The sequence below is a fragment of the Formica exsecta genome, unplaced genomic scaffold, assembly GCF_003651465.1.
Source record: "Formica exsecta isolate Colony F162 unplaced genomic scaffold, ASM365146v1 scaffold47, whole genome shotgun sequence".
Classification (NCBI taxonomy): Eukaryota; Metazoa; Arthropoda; class Insecta; order Hymenoptera; family Formicidae; genus Formica; species Formica exsecta.
This window is the reverse complement of record NW_021851936.1, coordinates 2223739-2246497: the sequence shown is the minus strand read 5'-3', so window position 1 is coordinate 2246497 and position 22759 is coordinate 2223739. Positions and strand designations below refer to the sequence as shown.

General features: G+C 39.8%; 1 protein-coding gene across 1 annotated transcript in view; it reads left to right on the top strand.

Annotated features, from left to right (window-relative positions):
• LOC115241178 (mucin-12-like) overlaps positions 1-22759 on the top strand; it is a 166020-nt gene that overhangs the window by 81589 nt on the left and 61672 nt on the right. The window contains exon 3 of the mRNA XM_029816804.1: positions 13184-13230. Within this exon, the coding sequence (XP_029672664.1) occupies positions 13222-13230 (9 nt within the window). The 5' untranslated portion in view covers positions 13184-13221. The remainder of the gene's footprint in view (positions 1-13183; positions 13231-22759) is intronic.

The following is a 22759-nucleotide window of genomic DNA, read 5'->3' as shown; positions in this document are numbered from 1 at the left end:
TGATGACGTCTCAATTCCCCCGGAGTCAGCCTTTAAAAAAGCCGAGGGAAAGATTCTTATCAGAACGTTTTTCGCGTCGACCGGCCTAATTTACTTATGCTCCTCCCTTCGGGGCCTATTTACAAGTGCAAAATTGCCTACGTCCCTCTTTCTCTCTCGACCGATCTCGAAAACTCGTTCCTTACTTGTTCGCAGGTACGCATATTTCTTCCAGTATGCGTGTAATATTCGCTGGTCGTTAATAATAACTAGTTTGTTTCTATTAAGAAAAAAGGCCGCGATAAAAATAAATCAAAATTTGTTTATAAAAAAAAATATTATTACTTTCTCTGCATGCATATGTTTCATTCGTATGAAGCTTCGTCGACTAGTTTCAAGTGGATCTTTAGAAATTAAGATCAAGATATGATTATATAACGCAGAAAATTGAAGTTTGACGCAAATGAAGCATACTTTAAGATAAACTTTAAATTAATTATTTAAATTATATGTCCTTTTAATTTTTTTGCAAAGCTCTATACACTTTAGCAATTTCCTTATTTAACTTTCAAAATAAGAGAAAAATGTTTATTTTTTTAACATTTGTTTGCGATACTAATAATTTGTAATTTGCAGTAAGAATATTTTATGAAAAAACAATTATTAATGGAAGAAAAAATTATTTACTCAAGTTTAACGACAACAACAACATCCGATAAACGGCGTGCAAAGGGGTCTTAAGCTTTCTCCTTACTCGCGTCTCGATGTCCAGTGGGACGCTGAGAAGCAAAACGACACCTTGAGCCGAGATTACAACCGTCCGAATCCTCTTTTCTGGCCCTTCTGAGCGGCATCCCCTGTGTCTTTACATCTGTTTTTGCGCGACGCGCCTCTTCGTAAGACTAGTCGTCTTCTTACGTCACCGTCTTCCCCTGATTCCGGCCCCTTTCCGCGCTATATGTTTTCCACACACATACAGAACACTTTGTATACATGTGTATGCAAAATCCGACGTATAGATGAGCGTTATATCTATGTTATATCTACATTTTTTCGAGGGCGAATACATTTCAAGCGGGAATACGATTATCTACATATCGAGGGAAGATTCTTGTTGCACTCGTGGATTTATTAGCGGAAATTAGAGCCATTATGGTGGATTCTTACGAAACTTAGAGAAACGGAAGAGGTTGGGCAACGAAGACGCCGTTCATAAAAACAAATCGCGTCTAGATGGTTGCGATGTCGTGAGGGAGACAATTTTTTTTTGTTTCAGCCTGCGTATTTCAATATTCAATAACAATATTTGAAAAGCTGAGAGTGGAAGAATGATTTTTCATGCATCTTGGATTGTTTTTCCGTTTTTCATTGAAATATTATCGTTGAAGTTTCGATCAATTTTTTTATTTTTTATTATATTTATACTTTTTTATTAGTTTCTTAAATTTAGATGCAACTTTAATTAAGTTAAATTTTTTATACTTTTATTCGACACTTTGTGAGAGAATTATCTCTCACTCTTCCTGATTTTTTTTTCTTATCTGTAAGCATATAATATGTCTAAAATCGTCGACAGTTGTGGAAACATTAGGGGAGATTTTTTTATCAGCTATCGTCAAATATCAAAGTATGATATTCGATGATAAAATTATAGTAATAATCGATCGAGAGTCGGTGATGCATAAAACGATGCGACCTTGTCGCTTGCGCAAGAACGATATGCGTAAGGGCGGCGTTTTTACGAGCGATTATCGTCGCAAAATCTTTGGAAGAGCATTTCCGGAACAAGTGCGAGGATGTTGCTAAAGAAATTGAGATTTGCCGGCGACAGACACGTCATGGGCGCGTAAAGGGAATCGCATCATCACTGTAAACTGGACTAATCATCTTTCCGGCAGAAGGGAGAAAAATGCCGACACTGTGTTAAGGACTTTCAACTTTGACATTAAACTTATCCGGCGATCTATTCCGATCGCACTCATTTCTCCATCGTCTCTTCTCGCGTTGTCATAGAAGGAAATCTGTGTAGGACATATTCGATAACTCTTGTTGTTTGGATATTAATTTAATAACTTTCGTTCTTTTATTTTAGAAACATAGCAAATCGATGATACAAAATAATATTATTGAGCAATATTGTGTAGATTATTGTGCGATTATACTTACAGTTTACGAAATGGATCAGACACTATGGGTGTTAAGATAAAACAATTATCTTTACGATAACGCAGTCTCGGTGTAATGTCTTTACATATTCCACTCGGACGAATATTTCATTCTAACGCTCTCACCCTTTTCGGTTTCCCCCTTCGCGAGAAATCGCAACTTTCAACCTCTGGAGTACGGATTCTTTGCCACCTTTGTTCTCTCGAATTTTTCACACGCTCTCTTTTTCTCTCTTTGTCTCATACTTTCTACCCTTCCGTTTCTGTTTCCCTCGCGCGCCTTATCCTTTCCTCAGAAGCAGGACTAAGACTTTTTTTCACTTTCCACATGTTTCATGGGTATCAGCCGACTCGGTAGGAAGATTTGCAAGTTAAATGGCATAAACGAGAAGGCTGAACTGCTATTTTTTAACTCTCTGTCTGCTTTCCCGATCCGCTCGACAGAAGAAATGTATTGTCATCTCAACTATCGAAATTTCTTTTAACATCCTATATATGTATCAAAGCGAATGTTGAAATCTTTATATTTTTAAGGAACAATATTAATTCATTTTCTTTCATTATATTATTTCTAACTCGTTAAGCTCACTAACGTAGGTGAAAATACTATTATATTAATTTATCTAATTATGCGAATACTCGTTCACGTGAATACTAAAGGCTTACGCGATTTGTGTCACACGCATCGAATAGAACCTGCTCGCGAATAACATTCACCGCAAGAAAATAGATATCAATAATGGTCCCCTCGTGACGCGCGTGCCTGCTAATTTATTTCCCTATGAATATCCGAAAAGGCACCCTTTCCTTCCATATACCCGAAGACTACCGGAGCCGTTGTCTTCTGACTCGGGTGGGCGTTGTATGACCGGGACATTAAGACATTGTTCGCATGATTTACACGCCGATTTGCATTCACGCGTCGGCCATATATCAGGCGAATGCTATGCGTGAACTTGCGCGCTAGCCCGCTCGCACCTTTGCCACTCACTAAACTCTATTGTGAATTCATTACTTTGAGGAGACATCGCATCTAGAGGGGTTTATACGCGTTAAGTGAGATTTTGAGAATCTTATTATGTCAAACCTAATAAAAAAAGAGATGTTTTATAAAATAGTTTTCATCGCATAAAATAATCGGTCTCTAAAAAGTCATTTTTTAATTTCTCTTATTCTTTCTTATTTTAAGAATTCTTTTACTCTTTCTTTCCTTCTCTAAAATTTTATTTTAAAGATATTTAAGTTACTTTCTTAAATATTTCTGAATTTTAAAGATTCTACAAAAAAGCGATTTTATGACGGTTGAATTAACGCTGATAACGAGGAAGAATTATCTTTAAATTCTTCAGAAAAACAATTTTATTGTATGTACTGAACGCAAAAATTCTTACAACACCCTTCGTATGGTGTATACGACATGCCGTTAAAATTAATTACGGTAGGAGAAGATACAATATTTCACAACTATTCTTTGTAGTATCGCTTATGTCCGCAGTACCCACTCTGACAAGAGATCGTAAGCTTATGGAAGAATGTAATTTAACAAAAGACAGAGTGGAGAGAGAAACGCAATGACCCTGAAGAATATTAATGCAGGCTTGTTTCAAGAGACGTAGCCCTAAACCTGTTCTTCTCGACGTCTAGTTCGCACACGTACGCGTTTATATATGTACATATATATATATATATATATATATATATATACACACACACACAAATACATCGTAAATTCATACATACACGCGTACATCTTGCGGGGGTGGCTGGGAGTTCACGTGCGAGCGAAGCATCCTTCGCCAGGAGCTGAACAGCCACTGATGAACTTGAGTCATCGATCATCCAATTAGCCGGGCGATCAATCATCCCGCTGCCATTTGCCCCAAGCCTATCTACGGCCCTCGAACGGGTTACCGCTTGCTTACAAGCATGGTCCAGCAGCATCCTTCCGGCGTGGCCCGGCGGCGCGTTTTACCCGCTGGACGCACCGGGTTCGTGTAATCAACCCTTTTCAACGCGCTCACCTTCGACGTAACATTAACTGCTCCGCCTCCTCTGCCTCGTCGCGACGCGACTTTTTCGTCTCACCTCGAGGTTCCTGGCGATCAATATTTTCAGTGACATCACGGCAAACAGTAATTATGTATCATAGGACGAGCTCGGCAACGCTCGACTTTGTATAACTATTAACTTGAGCATACTTGAGCGAGAACTTTATTATAAATATAATAATTTTTTAAATGTTAAGAATATATAAATCAAGCTGATAGAGTTTAACTTATGTAGCAGCTCAAATAACAGTTTTTATAAAAGTATACTAAGAAATTATAGATTGTAAGTTAAAGACATAGATATAAATATTATAGAATTCCTATAATAAATTGTATATTTAAATTGCAATAAAATATTCTGCGTGTTGCATGTGAAAAAAATTTAACATATATTTATTAAGATTTTATTTTTAATTCATGTTTGAGAGACAAGCTAAATTAAATTTGATAAAAATGTGGATATTCTTGAATGAATTTTACAAACAGGTAATCTTACCTAGGTGATAGAATAATATATCCCTACATCTAATTAATCCGTAATATTCTGTATCAAATATTATATATAAGAATATATATATATATATATATGTATCGAATACATAACGTCTCGATATCTGGCGCTTCGAAGGAACGCCACCGTAGGCGATCGACGAAATACATTAACGACTCAAGATACACGAGAGTGAACACATTGGAATCGGTGTCCTCGCCTTCGTCTGGCAGCGATAGTCTTCCTCCCCCCCCCCTTGGCCCCCTCCTCAACATCCTGCTCGTTACCATGTTAGCACGGTAACGTACTCCGCGTAAACTAGGGACGCCTTTTCGCTTCTTCGTTCGCGATCGAACGAAGGGGAATGAAGACGCGTCGATATACAGGCCGATATATCGGATAATAATGCGCGCGATATGACGCGTGAGTTGTTAATTCGCGCGTCGCGTCCGATGCACATGACGCGAACTCGCGAATCTTCCGCCCTACGCCCTTCGTCCCTACAGCGTTCCACGCTCTCCCGCTTTCCCGTTCGTCTCTCCGATGTTTCCGCGCGACTTGCCGCCAATAGCTCGATCCCTCCCTTACGTTTTTTCCACGGAACAAAAAAATTTCCCGCTAAATCGACCGCACTTGACCCGAGATATTGCTCGCAGTTGCCTTGACGCGATTAAAATCGAGATGCGGCGCGTTATCCTTTGGAGAGATCTCGAGATACAGAGTTAGAATTTTTTACCTTTTTAATTGTTTAAGGCTAGAAAATTTTTGTTTTTTTCTTTTTACAATTAGAAAGTTAAATTCTTGATGAATCAATTCTTTTTTTTTTTTAATGTTTTTGTAATGAGGGGATTATAGCGAATTTCCAGGATATATATATTTAAGGGTTTAATGAGAAATTGACGATGCAATGATATTCTGAGGATCGTAAGATGCAAATTGTTGGTCTTGAGGATGGATAACGGGATGAACCGGCCCCAAAAATCGCAGGACGAGCCTCACACTCTCCGTATAGCCGCGCCATGTTTAATTTATGCTGATAGATCTTTACATTCCAAATTGGCTTTTAAGCTCCATTTATTTAAAGGCACATCGAGCTCTACGTAGGTAGCGACTCGCTTATTGGCTGTGCGTCTACCTGCGAACAGCCGCGCCGGCGCGCTCTCTCTTCTTCTCGATTTATATCTATTTCCATAATTTCCTCTTAGCTGATAATTCACCACCGTCGACGCAACGTTTCCTCCCTCTCTTTCAGAATGCTCACCATGGAGCGTTGTTATGTAGATACAGGAACTAGTGCGACCCCCCCGTCGCGGTTGCCTGTTTCTTCGTCGTCCTCTATGGATTGTAATATTGGCAGCGCAACATTTTATTTAATATAATAATATAGTTGCATTTTTTGTATTTGCTTTATTAATCGGAAAATTAATTAAAATTTGCAGATGAGATTAGAACAATATATTACTTTATTTAATATATAATCTATCTTATATAATTAATGAGAGTAGATAAATAATATTAGATTGGCTAATGTAAATTAATATTTTGATTACGAAATAAAATAAATGCATTATTATTCAGCGAAAAAAATCAATGGTTTGTACTCTCGAATATTATGAATCGCGATGCCGGTTACTATAACAGAAAACATGAGATACTAACTTTCGAAGACTTGTTACGCGCGTCTTATATATTTCCTTGATAAGGAAAGATATCCCAAGGACTCTGTTCATCAAGGTGGCTCGTCACGTGTATGCGCTTCTCGAGTACTTAAGTTCTTACGCTTACGAAAATATTTCTCGAGAAGAGCAGTACGGTAACCAGAGCGCCGCGTTTCTGGCTGGCTGCTGCTACCTTGAGGTGCCGGGCGGAAGACGATGCTGGGCGGAAGCCAAGGGTGGCTCGAGACCACCCGCCGCGCGCTAAGCCGATAGGCCGTGAATCTATGGGGTGGGCGCGGGAACGAAAACCTAAGTGTCGGGCGGAAAACGTCTCTTTAATGCTCTTAGCGTCGTCACGCTACTTCTGCGAGCTCCCGCTTTCTGCGCGACTCCTCTTCCAGCTACGCCGAATAAATATACGTTCAAATTACAGCAAACGTCCGAGCGAGAGATTCCGGTGGTGTTGCTCCCTATTCGCCCCATAAAGTATTTCTAGAATCATAAAAATAATAAATTATGTAAGAACGGAAAGAAGTGTGCATAAAATATGCTGCAAAATGCTGAAGTATTCTCTAAAGTAGTTAAAATTCTAAAACTTTTTGCAGAAAGAGAGAGAGAGAGAGAGAAAGAGATTGCTTAATTTCTATAAAAATAATTGCATAAACTAGACCACAAAATATGGCAACCTTTTAAAAATTTGTGAATTTTTATGTATATAAGTGAAATAAGTATAGACTTTCCATATATAAATTAACATTATATAGAGGAAATATTCGTAATCCGTGTATTTGAGCCACATTCAAAAGCTATCTTCCGCCGACTCAATCTCTGTTTTCCTTTACTTCTCTTTTTCTCTCTCTCTCTCTCTCTCTTCCGTTAGAGTTATCTCCCATGAGTGTGTCCACCGCGGTAGCGCATTCACACGTTTTGAAAGCAGAGTTTAACGGCGCTTTCGCACCGGCTTCGACGAGGCAATCCCACGTCGACGGTGGTCCCTGTCACTGCGTGCCCGTGACAGCCGGCAATTAACAGCTCCGGGACTCTCTTTCTCTCTCTATCGGCGTGCCCTCGCCAGGCGTTAACGCGAAGCGCTAGAGCGCCACGCTAGATGTTCGCTTAAATAATTGTCCCCCATCGGACGGTTAAGACACCGATTTGCTGCCGACATGTTTTCTCTTCCCCGTGCCATCGTTTTCTCTTCCTCCTTCGCTCTTTCGATCCGGACGAGTTCTCGTCACCACCCGCGACGCCAGTCGATAACAGTCGTCAATTTGGCCGTCGTGTTTTCCGATTATTCCCGATTTATTCCAGACTCCCACGGGATGCTCTCTCGCCTCTACGATTTATCTTGTGCGCTTCAAGAGCACCATCGAGAGGATGGCGATAACCAATCCGCAGGCGTGCTCAATGTACAGTGACAAACGTACTCTCCATGGCTATCAGCTGTTCCATTCGTATCAATTTTCTTTCGCATTGGAGATTTCTTATCGATTCATCTCAATTACGAGAGAATTAGATGGCTCGAGGACGTCTTCTCGTCTCGGCGTCTGTGACGATGGCGTTTAAAATGATTACCACCCCGATTTAACTTCCTTTCTAACTTGCCCTGGAAGCCTGGTACATACTATTCCCAGGAGCAAAGAGAAGAATCGTCGTTAGACAAATGGGGATGTTTTATCTGGCATTACGACTTTTTATTTGAGCTCCGATTACAGCGTATAGGGGTGCCTTTCGCGAGGAACGAAACGATCTCGTTGGTGTGCCTTCAGATCAACGTCAGACAATCTGCACTGTAATGGCGCAAGTTACACAAGCAATCGTTATTCCTTAAGTATTTTCTGTCAAAGAATGACAATTTAAAATAGAGAAAATTTCTCGATTAATAAAAACAAATAGAACTTATTTTATCGTGATGGTAAAATTCATTTACGAAGAACTGCGCATCAAAACAATATTGAATAAAATAAAATGTAGCATATATAAAGTAAATGCAAAACTTTTTTTATAAACTTTTCTTCTGACTATGTCTTTTTTTGTGTTTGCGTCGAAAAACTGTAAAATTTATATTTTATTATGCGATTATGAGAACTAGGGCCACAACTTTTCACGACAATATTATTAAAGTTGCATCCGCGTATTCGTCGGATCGGAGGTAACTTCGAACGCGCCGGCGATGGTTCGGCGTCGTGATGGAGATATTACGTCGTGAGGCACGAAGCGAGGCGCGGCGTTCTGATGACGGGGTGAAAAATGAATAAACGAACGAGCGTTGCACCCCTTCTCCTCAACCTAACACGGTCATCCTAACTTCGTTAACCGGCAGTACACTGTTTGTACGGTAATCGTACGCGAAGCGAGAGAAACGGACAGAGGGAAAAAGAAGGGTGGACTCTGCCGCTATACCACGTCTGGACCTCTTACGCGCTGTTTAACTTATCCATTTAAAACTCAAACACGCGAAACAATTAATTAGTAATTAACGCTGCTCGGAGCAAAGAGGATAGAGAGAGAAGGACAGGTAAAGAGAAAGACAGGTGGACGGCTGTGCAGGTGGATAGGGCGTTCTTCTTAAAGGGTGGCCGTTCTACCACCCTAAAAAAGGAGGTATTGAATGGGTAGCAAGAGGCTTCCGCGCGAGTGCAAGAAACTTTAAAGTTCTTCGAAACTTTAGTTCTGCTGTTAGCTTCTAATTAGCGGACAAACAGCCGACCTCTGGCATCGTGTCTATTGGTAGCCTGCAGAAAAGAAATTGTAAACTAAATGGCTATTTACACGTTAATTTTTTACCTGATTTTATCTACTTAAAATGCAAAATGAAGAATAGATATATCAAGAGTTATTAATTTTAACGTATTGCCAATAATGTATTGTTATTAGAAAATCATTAAAAATTTCAATGCAAATAAAAAATGTTTTCTACACTAGAAACAATGCGAAAGAGTGCATTTTATATTATATTGTTTTTTATACATTATTTAATTTTTCATGCATTTTTGAAATTGCTATCCAATAATTTTGCGTTATCCCAATCATATATTATTACTTGCTCCATGTACGGTACTTTGTAATGTTCCACCTACCAGGGAAACGTAATGTGATCGACTTTAAAACCATTGGTTTCGCAACCTTCGTTCCTTTTCCCTCTTCGCGCAGTCCTCTTGCAGATTACCTGTCACTCTGCAGCCAGATTAACCGCTACTTGCGGCATTATGAAAACGTTGGCGTTACCGCTTGCGTTAGTAACGTTTCCTCACGAAACGACAAACGCACTCATGCCGCAGGTTTTGCATGGACGGCAGCCTTGTATCGGTCTTGAACGGCGGGTCGCGGGTTGGCAGGGGTGGGGATTGCCTGGGGTGGCGAGTCAGGTCACCGTTGGTGCGAGGGTTTCAATATGCTTCGACGGTAGTTACAGTACCCTCTCCGGACCACCGCAGATCGGTCTAGGCGGTGAACGGGTGGATGGTGGGAGGGGTGGTAGAGGAAGAGGAGGACTATCGTGCTGCGGTATCGGTCGCCTTGGTTATTTAGGAAACCATATCAAAGTTTGAGTTGGCTGCCTGCCGCTGCTGCGCACCCTCCTATCGGCGCCCCCGCCTCTGGACAATGAGGTCTCTTCCGGTCTCGTCGAGGTCGCCCTTGACGTTCGTTACAACGTTGAATAACGGTATCTGAAGCCACTGGAATGGCGGTGGAGTGTATGAGAAAATGCGTTGTGCATGCTGTAGAAATTTGCCGCTCCGAGCGGATTGCTTTCGTGGATATCGAGAATATCGAGAATTTACAGAATAGTAATAATTTGTCTACCAAAATTCTCTCTTTGCATAAATTAAATTATCATTTCTTAGAAACGTGTACATTATTGAACAAATCAATTTGCAATATTTTTCTATTTGATTGGAACTTTTTTATATTATACAGAATAATTTTTTTATTGTACATTTTTTAAATTGACAAGCAATTAAGAATCATTTTGTATAATATATTATAAATGACTTGTTTTCACCAGTAAAAAATATTATCTTATTTTTAGTAATAATATTTCTAAAAGTATAATTACATGCAACATACATATTATAAAAATAAAATAATTTATTAAAGAAAGAGAAATAAAAAGTAATGTATAGAAAAAATAAGATATATTGATTAAGCGATAACGAGCTGACAAAATAAACAGATGGGTGGAAAGTCAGTGCACATCGTAACTACTAACAATAAGTTTGCGCATTTTTTGCGGCAACGTACGGAGGACCAATGGAAGACGACGTGTTACCGCAGTGAATTGTAGAGCGAGAAGAGAGGAGGCGGTTCTTCTAGTTTCCTGCCAGGTCCGCGGGTTCTTCAGGAAGGGTCTAGAGATTTAATTAAGGCAAGGCGACGGGTAGAAAGACGAGTCGCTACGTCGTGTAAACTCGAGCTCACCCCTTGGCCCCCTAGTCCTCCCCCCCTGCCCTTTCCCCTTACCTCGTTTTCTGTCCTCGTCACTGAAACGAGTCAAGTTGGCCCTCCTTCTCCGCGCCATTCGAGAGGATCTCTCTCGAAAACTCGTGAGAACGCTGCACACGTCTAGAGCGTAGATCTTGTTCGGCCGAGCGTGTGCGTCAAAGTTCGTCAGGCTACTCGGATTTCCAGCGCCAAAAATTTCCTTCAAGAGGACCATGTCTTATTGCGACTTTCGTAAACCTTGTCACGACGTGAAGACATTTCCAAGTTAGCGAGACGTGTGATTAAATGCCATAGAGATGAAAGACTCATCGTATACTATATGAATTTATTGTAATATAAGATGATGAGAGAAATTTATAAGCAGTTTTTTACACTAAAATATTATTATATTATAACAAAACCATTACACACTGCGTTTGATCGAACGAAGTAATTATCTCTCTGTGTAAGATTATAAGTTTCTTCTTAGAAGTTCTTTACCTTGCAAGCGTTGAACTTGCCAACTCTCTTTATTCAAAGTCCACTTCGAAACAGAGTGTGCAGGCATCATACATCTCGCGGTTTCAGCGTCAATAATTTGCAAAGGCTGCGGGGCAGATTCTAACCGACTGATTTCACGCATCTGGCGTTTGGTGGTTTAGTTTGGCCCGGTCCGTGCCGTCTTCAAAACGAGAGGATCGGCGAAAGATGTCGGAAACAAGGGAGAAGGTGAGAGACACAAGTTAGCGAGAGAGAAAGAGAAAGAGAGAGAGAGAGAGAGACGAGAGACGAGAGAAAGCTGGAGCTGGATGGCGAGGGGATGGGCGGATGAAAGCAGAGGGCGAGTGCGGGCAGTCCCTGCCTCGCAGCCGTGGTGGTCCCGTGATCAATATTCCTTACCCCCTTTGCCTTGGCTTACCCCTCCGGCACGATACGGGTGCCCCTTACCTCGGGAAAACCCTCCTTCCATCCATACACCCGCTACCTACGCCCCCGCCCCCTCGGGGGAGAACCCGGCAGAAACCCCTGAAACCCCTCTCGCACCCTCGTCTTAATTAGGAGTCTGAATCTGCGGCGGACACGCGTATAAGGGTAGGTCGGAGGAGGTCGAAAGGGGGAGTGTAGGGTGGATGGTTGGGCGATGGAGGCCGGAGCAAATCCGCAGACGAGCCTCGTGTCCGAGACATTATTCCCGACTTCGTTGCGATCGCTCGGCGTCACGGACGTCGGGGCCACCCTTTTTATTATTTCCCGAGATAAACACATTTTCGCGTCTTTACTCCGCCGCGCTGGGATCAACGCCGGCTTGCGTCCGGTCCATTTTCTGGACGAAAGAATTTCGCCGTCGACTTCGTCCCTATTTAACACGCAATTAGCAACAACGCGAGCCCTTGTTCATATTTCTTGCGTTAATACAGGACGCTTTGGAAATTATTACTCATAGATTTATTCGTTTTCGCAAAAATCTAGTTCAACATTTCTCACCAAAACATCTCAGTTTATTAATTTTCACGCATTTTTTGGTGCTAATTTATATTTATTCTCGTCGTATCTTCACAAGACTTTTAATAAGTAATTTTTGTAACTGTTTTTACATAAATTTGATATTAATTTAATTTTATGTAAATTATGATAATGTAAATGAGATTATCGATTTTGTTCCATTTTATTCATGATATTTACCGCAGAATTTTTTGTATGAAATACAAAAATCGTGTTAAATTTAATTTGGAAAGTGAAAATAATCTTGACAAAGTTTAAGAGAAATTTATGAGTAAAGTAGTAATGAAATGAGTAAAAGTGATAGTATAGTCACATTGCTTCGAAATGATTAATTATAGTGAGCGGACACAGAATTTTAAGCAACTTAAATTTGCACACACGCACTTCCGGGCAGCAAAGATATTTACATGCGTGGTATATATAGAATGGTACATGGAGGGTAAGCGGCGGTGAGGCTGAACGAGAGGATATTGGGGTTAGGCCATTCATTAGATTATGGGAATTCGGTGGTACTCGTCGAAGGGAAAGGAGAGGAAGGGTTGAGGCTCAGCTACGCGATCGACGACCACCCCACGTGCATTAGTCTGGGTCACAAGGCGCGCCGAGATGAGATTCAAAACGCATGCCAAGAGCAAAAAGAAATTAAATATCTTCACCATTATGCTCGCGTCGAAATTTTTCATTTTTATCTAACATTTTATGCAACACAATTGAATAAAAAGTCACATTAACCGAATATATTACTCGTGATATGTAAAAAAAAATATATGCGAACAGATTATTGAATTTATGTTGAATTGCTCGTTTTCATATACTGAAAATAGCAGTAGAGGAGTATACTAATTATATATTACATGCAGAATATATTTTACAATTTTTTAGAGAAGTAACTGGTATCTTTCTCTTTTGTTACAGAGCCGTCCCTTGCGAGGCGGGAATATCCCCGCCAAATCATGAACAAGGTAAGTTCAAATGATCTAAATGAGTACGTATAATAAGTATACGTATATAAATTATAGTACGATATAATTCCTTTTTTTTTTTAATATAAAAGAATTATTATAATAACGGCGCAAAGATATGGAAATAATATATACTAGCGATAACACCGTTGATGATTTGACAATTATCTAAAATCGTTTTAATATGTAGTATCTCGATAATTGGATAAAGGAATATATAGCGTCATAAACGAGGATTTGCATCTTTTATCGAAGTGCCTAGCAAGTCAGTTACTAGGGAGGATCGATCTAACACCTTTAATTGGTTTTCGTGCGCCGCGACTCTAACATTGCGTGTTCATATCTTTAATTACCAAGGTCTGTGCTTACCGATCAACGAAATCTTACACGAGCACTTTATGTTATTGCGTACTAAGAATCACAATGTAATCGATAATATTACATTTTAGAATGCGCACGTCTTGCTTTTTTCGGACTAATTACTATTCTATTTAAACACAGGATTTTCAAATTCTCAATTTTAAAATGTATTTTTATATTACATATATATTGCTTTAAAATTTTTATTTATTAAGACATTGTCAAATAATTAAGCTGATAAATAATAAAAATAAATTAGTATTAAAACGAGAAAATAAAAGTATTATTAAGGGAGTAACGTTAATTGATTATTTAATATTGGTAAATATTAATATCAAACTAATTATGCAACTTACAAATTAATAATTACGTTGGGATATATATTGAAAGATATTTTCTTGTTTTTTAAAGATAAAAGATACAATGCAATATTAAAAGATTTTTCAAAAATACTTGTCACGTCGAGAAAGTCGTTTACATCGACGTGTTAGTTACGTGTACCTACTTAGTACGTATATATATAACTTGAGCCTCATTTGTAGGCCTTTTATGCGCCGTCTGCCTTTCCTCATTATGCATTGCACATGAGAAAACTTGCTTGAAATCTCTCTTCATCCCTCCTTCTCTGTCTCTCTCTTTCCTACTCTCTTCCTCCTTCGCTCTGTCGTGCCGGTTTCTCTCTACCATCTTCGTTCTGAGGGTGCTGAACCATCATCTACCACCTTCTCCGTCTCACCGGCACATCGTTGCCCGTTTCGTACCTCAGCTTCTTTATAAACTTTTAATGACGGCAAAGCCTAATCGAGAGAACGAACGGGCATGCCCGACCTCGCGAAACTACCAAAGAAAATTGACGTTAGATCTCAATGTTCGATACTCAACCAGCCAACCGTCACTTCGAAAAAACATTCAAGCAGTTTGCGATAATTGCTGTGAGCATAAAATTCTCTAATTATTGATTAATTTATTAATATAATATACAGGCGAAAAAGGCGAGTGCGGTATTATAATTAATCTTCAGATAATTGAGCAACATTTTTTATTATTCATTATTTTGTGATGTTATTATAATGTATGATTAATAGTGGAACAAATCTGTTCTTAATAAAAAATAAAACTTAGCAAATGCTAAGAATAGAGAGTAGGTTACTCGGCTGTATAAAATAACTTTACTTACAAGTATGAGAGAGAAAAGACTATATTTAAATCTAATCTAAACCTAATAACCTTTGCAAATGTCAATTTAATTAAAACAGATTATAAGAATTAGAATAGATTATAAGATATATTTTAATTAAGGAAAAAATATTATATCATGCATAAAAGAGATTTATATCTGCATATTTATCTACTCCTCGGCACTCCCTTTTGTAAAGTATTAATACATTGATACCCACTCGATAATCGATAGCCGCGATACAATATTACATAAAATATACCGTGATAAGTGCAAGCAGGAAGTTGAAGTTCGAGCTTGAGTTTGCGCGCGCGGAGTGAGGTGCTTTCGATTTGCAACAAATCATTCAGCGTTTACACCCGGCTGCCCGTCCAGTTGAATTAAACTTCCACCGAGAACTTCGTTCTCTGCTTACCCCGGCTCGGAGGTATACATATACACTGGGTATAGCTAACGGTCTGTACCTGCGAACTGCTTCTCGAAGTTCGCTCCCGGTGCCTTCGTGCGAAAGCAGTTAGCTGTTTGACGTAGCGCTATGCTCGTTACGGACATGTCGGAATTAACATGCCCACATACGATGTATGCGAATCGAACAAATTAAAGGGATAAGTTATATTTGGAAATTTTATATTTTTACATGTTTGTTTCTGGAACTGATATCTGTAACGCTAGAGTGATTAGTTATATTAACTATGTAAAAATATTATGACTCGAGAAAGATTGATGATTAGAATTATTTATTTTTGGAAGAATGATAATCACGTGCACTTAAAATTTATTAAGGAAAGTGGATTTTTGTATATATAGGAAAAGTATATACGTCGATATATATCAATTGAATTTCTTTACGCACTATCGTTGGTTCGTAAACTTGCTCGTATACGAGCTATAGCTTTTTCTTACCCTCGAAAAAGGGAATGGTGACATAAACCCGTAACGTTCGACTCCTAAAGCACGATTAAACTAATCCTTACTTATTTGTTCCATGTTCCTTAGTGCGTACGTCCTACTGCTATTAGATATATCTCCTGATCGTTGCTTACGGCTTCTTTGGGGATGGTCTTGCGGAAATTTAGCAAGTCCAGAGTTCCTTCTGAAACGTTGCTTTCCGTATTTCACAATTATTGTAATGTTACAAAAATTGTTAAATATCTCATATATATTTCATTCTTGTTAAAAATCTCTGAAAATAAAAAAAAGTCTTTAAACTATTAAAATCGTTTAAAAAAGATCGTAGTTGAGTTTGACAGTTTGTCAGTAATACAGCACCTTAATGTTTATATAATAATACACCATTAAATAATATATTAATTTAATATTAAAATATAATTTTATAAAATCGCTATGTCTGACAAATCTGACATTTAAATTTCATTGTCGCAAGCAGTACTCATGAAATAAACGTATCAGGGGTTCTTTTCCAGAGGCGTTTAAAGGAGTACCAGTGTCGGAGTGTATACTGTGCGCCATTTAGTGGCGGCACTCTTTCATAAAGGACCTTAATAAAAATCCCAATCTAAACAAGCTTAATTTACGTCCGCCACATAATTACCTACCCTGAGGCACGACTCCCCTTTGCCCACCCCCTCCGTCGCTCGTCGCGAACTACCTCCGGCTCATTCCGCGGGAGGAAAGGAGAAGCAGGAGAAGGAGGTTGAGAACGAAGGAAGCGCGCACGTCGAGAGCGCACTGAAAAATCTAAGAGGCTTAAAGCATTAAAAGGGTTATATAACATTCATTACCAGCGGGTCAGCCTTTGTGAAATTTCCCTTGGAAGCGCCTTCACTCGGTGGACACAACCTTCTCGCCCCCTTGATTTCTCTCCATCCAACCCTCTCCCTTGCAGCCCTTACGGTCGCCATCTTCTTCTAGTCGATCCGCGCTCTCGCTCTTTCGCAGCATCCAGCATCCCTCGTCTCTGGGGGTGCAGAGTAGTCACGTGATCACGCCATCGTCCGGCACAAGGGGAGACGGGATGGAAAGTGGCGGAGAAAGGAGAAGAGAGAGGAGGGTCAGCCTCTCTGATGAAGATGTCGCACACGCCGGGGACCCCGGCGAGATTACTCGGGTTAGAACCTGCGGACCCTGGTCAGGGCACATGCTAATTGCTTTATTTGACATCAAGAAATAATGTACTGCTGTTCCCCGGTATGCCGTGCTGGGAACTACGCGAGGAAACGAATGGTCCTTCGTTTTCTCCTCGCGTTCATTCTCTCTTACTACCGTTTCTTCGATTATTCCTATAAAATTTCGATGCGTTCCATGAAATGGCATTTTCTCCAAAATCGCTACATCTCGCTCAGTATAAAGATGGACATTAAAACGTGCATTAAATTCTTTATTCTACAAATGTACGTGTCATAATAATTATAATAGGACTAGAATATGCACGTAAATTAAATACAGGATTCTGAATTATTTATAGAAGAACATTGGTATCTAATGTCGAGTTGCGTGCGTGTTTTATTAAAGCAATAATTTTTTATCGTTATAACTTTTCAAAGAAGACATGGCGCATCCACGTCGCGCCACGTGGAATGCAAAGTACAGAACAGTCGGTTGTAAAAAAGACTTATGCTTTCACTTTCGACGCTATGCGACTCGGTGGATCCAATTCATGGAGCTACGTGATGCGACTGGTTACGTCAGGGAGGTCACCAAGAGGCCGGACCTAATAACCTTTAGTCGGGCCAATAAACATTTTTCCGGGTTACATATGACGGAATTTGTATGCCAAATCGCGTATATTCAGTAGACGGCGGTGCGTTCCGACGCGGGGCACGCGCCTCTCTCGTAAATATGCCTTCGGTTGGCAAAGTGTTATTGAGCGCGGGGGTAAGGGGGGAGAAACGGGGGAGGGGGCTTAGGGTGTTAGGGTCGGTTCTGGGGTCGCCAAGGGTGCATTTCATCTTCGGAGGCGTCAGCTCGGAGACCGATCGACTATACGGCCGACGTTGGATCATCCATCTTTTATCGAATCGGACCTGATGGCCAGGTTCGCCGCCAACATCGCGGACTCGCAACTTTTGCCTCTCCGAAGACTCCGCGCATCGTCTAAGCGTATACGTCCACATGTAAATAATGGACAGCGCTGTTTCGACCCGGCAGCTTGTCAAACTTTCTACTCGCTTCGCGACGCGAAGCTACTTTTCCATTTATTAATCGAGCATGATGTCAACGATGAAAGCGTTTTCATGAAATGAAGACGGTCCGATGGCGATCGGAGATAAGTCTAAAGAGATCGTACCTGTAATATATTCGACCGCCGTAGTACGTTTCCATCGGTATATGCGATTTAATAGTGATCAATGTTCCGTGGATTGGGCCATCCATCTCTCGTCGAATGGAAATCCGACATTCGGTGCCAGAAGCCGTTACAGCCATCTCAACTTTCGTCTCCGGTAGCGTCCATCATGTCAGGATAGGATACGCTCTCCAAACCAAAAAGTTGAGTCAATGATTGATGTGTATATACCGTTCGTTCATAATTCTTTCTACTACTAATCATCAAAATAAGCCAAATAGAAGAATAATCCTTTCTCGTCTGGCAAAGATATGAAAATGGAATCTTTTATTATTTTATAGTTTATTTCTGCAAATTAAACGTCAGAAAATAAATTTTATTAAACACATAAGAGATTTACTTTAATCTTATTAAAATTTATATAATATAATTTTATATGTTTTTAATATAAATTTCTTTCTTAATGGATATACAATTAAAAATTATCCAATGACCAATTAAATCCTCGATTTACTCTCTGTTCAGTTTCTAGTTTTCAATTCTCTAAATTACGATAGTCGTAGCGTTGAAAAATTTTGTGTCGCATTTAACATACCTTATTAATGACAATTCAGTATACTCGTGATGCGGTTGAAACAATGAGCCGCGCGGCGCGTTAACCGAGAAAATGTAGCGATGCAGAAAACCGTGGGAGCCTTGCGGGGGGGAAGCGGGTGACGTGGGGTTATTTTTGCGGTTAGCGGGGAATAATTTAGGGGCGGATAATACGCCGAGGTCGTGCAATTTGGCCGACGTCGACGACACGGAGAGAGTGCGTGCTCGTTTTCATACACTTTCTCACGGGAGGGGACGAGGCCGACGTGTAACGGAGAACGGAGGCCCAGGTGTTCCACGGGATAATAGGCGACATCATCCTTGCTTCCCCGATCTTCCCCCCCCCCCCCGGTACTTGTACCACATCGTCAAACCCTGATCGATGTAATATTCACGCTCGATACACGTCCCAGCTTCTGTAACTTGCTACGCTCCATACCTGCAAGTTTTCCCTCGAATCTCATCAGCGCCCTTTCGCGTCTTCTCGATACCTTCGCCGTCGATAATGCCATGACAGTAACTCGTCCGTTACACTTCTTATCATTCATCATATTAGATTGATAAGAAAGTATATATTCTGATCCTCTTCAAAGCAATTTTAAAATAAAACTTTATTATAATTACAATATTCCTTTTCTACTCGTTTATTGTACATGTAATATAATGTTAATAATTTATTCCAATAGAAAATATGAGAAAAACATAAAACCAATTTTGTAAAATTATATATGTCATATTATATTCATTTAAAGATGTATTTTCTCGGAAGAGACACGATCGCTGCTCGTATTTTTCACAAAGAACGTTTTAACTCACGTTTCCGGTCTCGTCCGTCGGTCAACTAATGTCAGGCTCTTTTCGCGTTTGTAACAAGCGTAGGCGGCGGGGTGTCGGTTACTACCCCCGCGTGGCCGTATACTCATTGCACGTGGTAAACACCCCTCTTTTGTTGGCGGTAGGTCGGAGTTAAGCCGAGGTCTCCCATTAGCGCCGCTTGGAATTACAAAAATAACACTTGTCCCTGCAGCCGAGCGCCCACGGGCAGTCCAGTGTAGTTAAGTAAAATTAAGCTAAAATTTCCGACGAGCCGCGATGTACATTCAACCCCTTTTCCGTCAGCTCGTGGCGGCCGCGCGTACACGGCTGGCCAACCCTCCGCCGGCCAACCCCCTTCCAGCATCCTCCACTCCCCCCACGAACTCACCGGTCTCTCTTTCCACGTATACGTTACACTTCACGCTGCCCCTTTATGCTCCGTGAGCATTAAATATTTACCTTTCGATGAATATGCAAATATAATTATTTACGCGCAATTTAGACGTTTTTACGCGTCCTGCGCGACACTCGTCTCCGTCGCTTATCGACGCTCTGGCTACTTAAAGTATAATCCTGCGGTCTATTCTTTTCATTGTTTTAATCTAAGATATATTATTAGTTTTTTAAAGTAAAATTTGCTTTTTTCAACCAAATTATTATATTTTAAAATTATTGCTTAAAGATGGAAAATATTCTTGAGATATTCCTGAAATTATGAATATTTTTACAATATTTTGAATTATTCTTTCATTTTAATTTTTTATTTTGTTATTTATATAAAAGAATAAATACAGAATTATTGTTTAACGCATACGTTCAGAAATGCTAGATTTCGAGAGATTTGAATTCAAAAGACCCAATTTCAGTATACCATTTTCGAGGTTCCAATCAAATTATATCTGCCAGAGGAACAGGAGCCGAGGAGTTGCTGTCAGCCCGTTCTTATCCCGCCGTCTTTCTCCGCAGGATTAACCTTTAACGTTAATTATCCGCCGGCGTACCCAGGGATAGAGATCCCAGACTAGGGCGGCATCAAAGAACCGAATGTTTAGCTGCAATATCTTTCCGCCGGGCTGCACATTGGGTGACCAGAAAAGGGGGCCAAGAGATTCAAAAGGTGATGTCGGCGGAGATGATTCGCGGTTAGCGAAGAAACTAAAGAAGTCACTTTCAAGTTCTTCACTTTGAGACCATATCTACTTCTTATACATATGTATATCACTTTAATCGAAAAAATATGGTCTATTAATTCAGATTGAGAGACATAAGAAAGTATAATTTTTTTTTATTATTATTATTATTAACATCAATATTTGAGAAGAGTATTTTATTGCCGTCTGCAGACTTCTATGTCTAATAAAAAGAATTGAAAATATAATTAAATTAAAATATGAGACAGATGATTTCAAATATCAATCTTAAATCAGACTGTATGTCTCATTGTTATAAGAGATATATAAGTGATGTTTTTTCATAGATATTATTTTCATTTATAATTATAATTAATTCAATAATGCTAGATAATATTTAATAAAATTTGCACGCGTAGAGATAATATTCTCTCTTTCTCTATCGTAATAATATTCATACTTGTAATTATTGATTACCTTAAATCATACGTTGACAAAAATTTTACTCGGTCATGTTTTGAATTTCTGGTAAATGACTATGTGGCCAACGTCTAAATGGAAAAGCCTAAACAGAGAACGCATTTATTGTTTAAGTCGTGCCATAATTACTCCGACGACTAGTGTCAGACAGGATGCAGCTACGCAGACAAATTGTATCTAATGACCATACGTCGATCATCCTCGAGCCGAGCAAGCGTTCCATGACTGCGTATTCGCGCTGCTGTCGTTAGCATCCTTCCGACTCGACGGCCGACGTCCTACGGCGAACAATTTCGAGCGAGCGACGAAGGGAAAATGTATTCGAGAGTTTCCAATTTGCGGTTGCGGCCTGGTACGAGAACGGGGGAGCGCGGGTGGGATTGGTCGGCACTGGCACTGGAGTGTGCGGCGCGGAGCTCTATTATGGTAATTATATGATAAATACAACAAGGCCTTGGGCGCTGTCTTCTCCTTCTCGATCCTCTTTTCAGTCACGCTCGCTCCTCTCCACCATCAGCGGCAGGAATCTCGCTCCTCTCTCGCGTCTTTCTACTCGGGGTATTGTCGCTCTTCTCATCCACCTTCTTCTCATTCCCCGCCACTCGTTCGTTCAGCCCCGTCGCCGTTTCCACGAGCGAGCATTGGCGGTTTGCTTTAAAATACGCCTTCTCTCTCCTTGCGCGGAATGCAATTAATCTTATTCCCTTTCGATCTCGCCTTCTCTCGCGGCGCCCGTTCCAAGGGATGAGTAACGTCTCTGGAAGAAGTGTTACCGACTTAATGAAGTACGACTTCTAATGCGTGCCGCAGCGTCGATGTACTCGACGGAGGGTGGTTAAGGAAGGCGCGAAGAAAGCGAGTCATCCGGAAATCCTAGCTAACACTCGTTTTCATTATCACGGTACGTTTACACCGGCCGTCTCTTTACGGCGATAAAGAGAGCGGATTAGATAAGTGGGATACTACCAGAAATCAAACACTTCTGAAGACTCATGATTCCGCTTTTTTTAACGCAACATCGAAATTGAGAGGAGACCGATTAAAATTAGGATGACGATTTTGTGATTTAAAAAATAAAAAAGACCGACGCATATAATATACAATGTTGTATAATTTTTTTTCTCTGAGAAACCGCGAAATTATAAGTTTTAATTGTTTTAATCTTGAAATACGTTGAATTAAGTTTAATTTTTATTATACGATACTTAAGGATATATGTGTCATATGTCAAAACATTGACAAAAACATGAAAATTTCGTAGACTATTCTACTATCTCTTCTGAGTATCTGTGTAAAATCTGAGCATAATTCTTTTAACGGTTTGGAAATTATTTAAGTTTAAGGTTAGTATTGATTCTTATGGAAAATCGCGTATTGTAGCACTTGTTGACAAATTTGACAAGGAAAAAATATTGTCAACAAAATAAAAATTTTTACATATATTAAGAAATCTCTAATAAATTTGTGAAAAATTGGATTTAGATCCATTTACTCGTTTAAAAGTTATTTACTAAAAATTGTAGAAAAATATTATCTCTCTCTCTTTCTTTCTGCAAATTACTCGTTTTTTTTATATCTTGCAGTTGATTTCAGAGTATTCAGTATCAAAAGTTTTTGTCATAAATTAGGAAAAATATTAATTACAACTATTTTCTTTTACGAAGACGTTAAAAACCATATTATTTTGTGATACTTTAATTCTTTTTATAATCCGGATTTATTTATTTG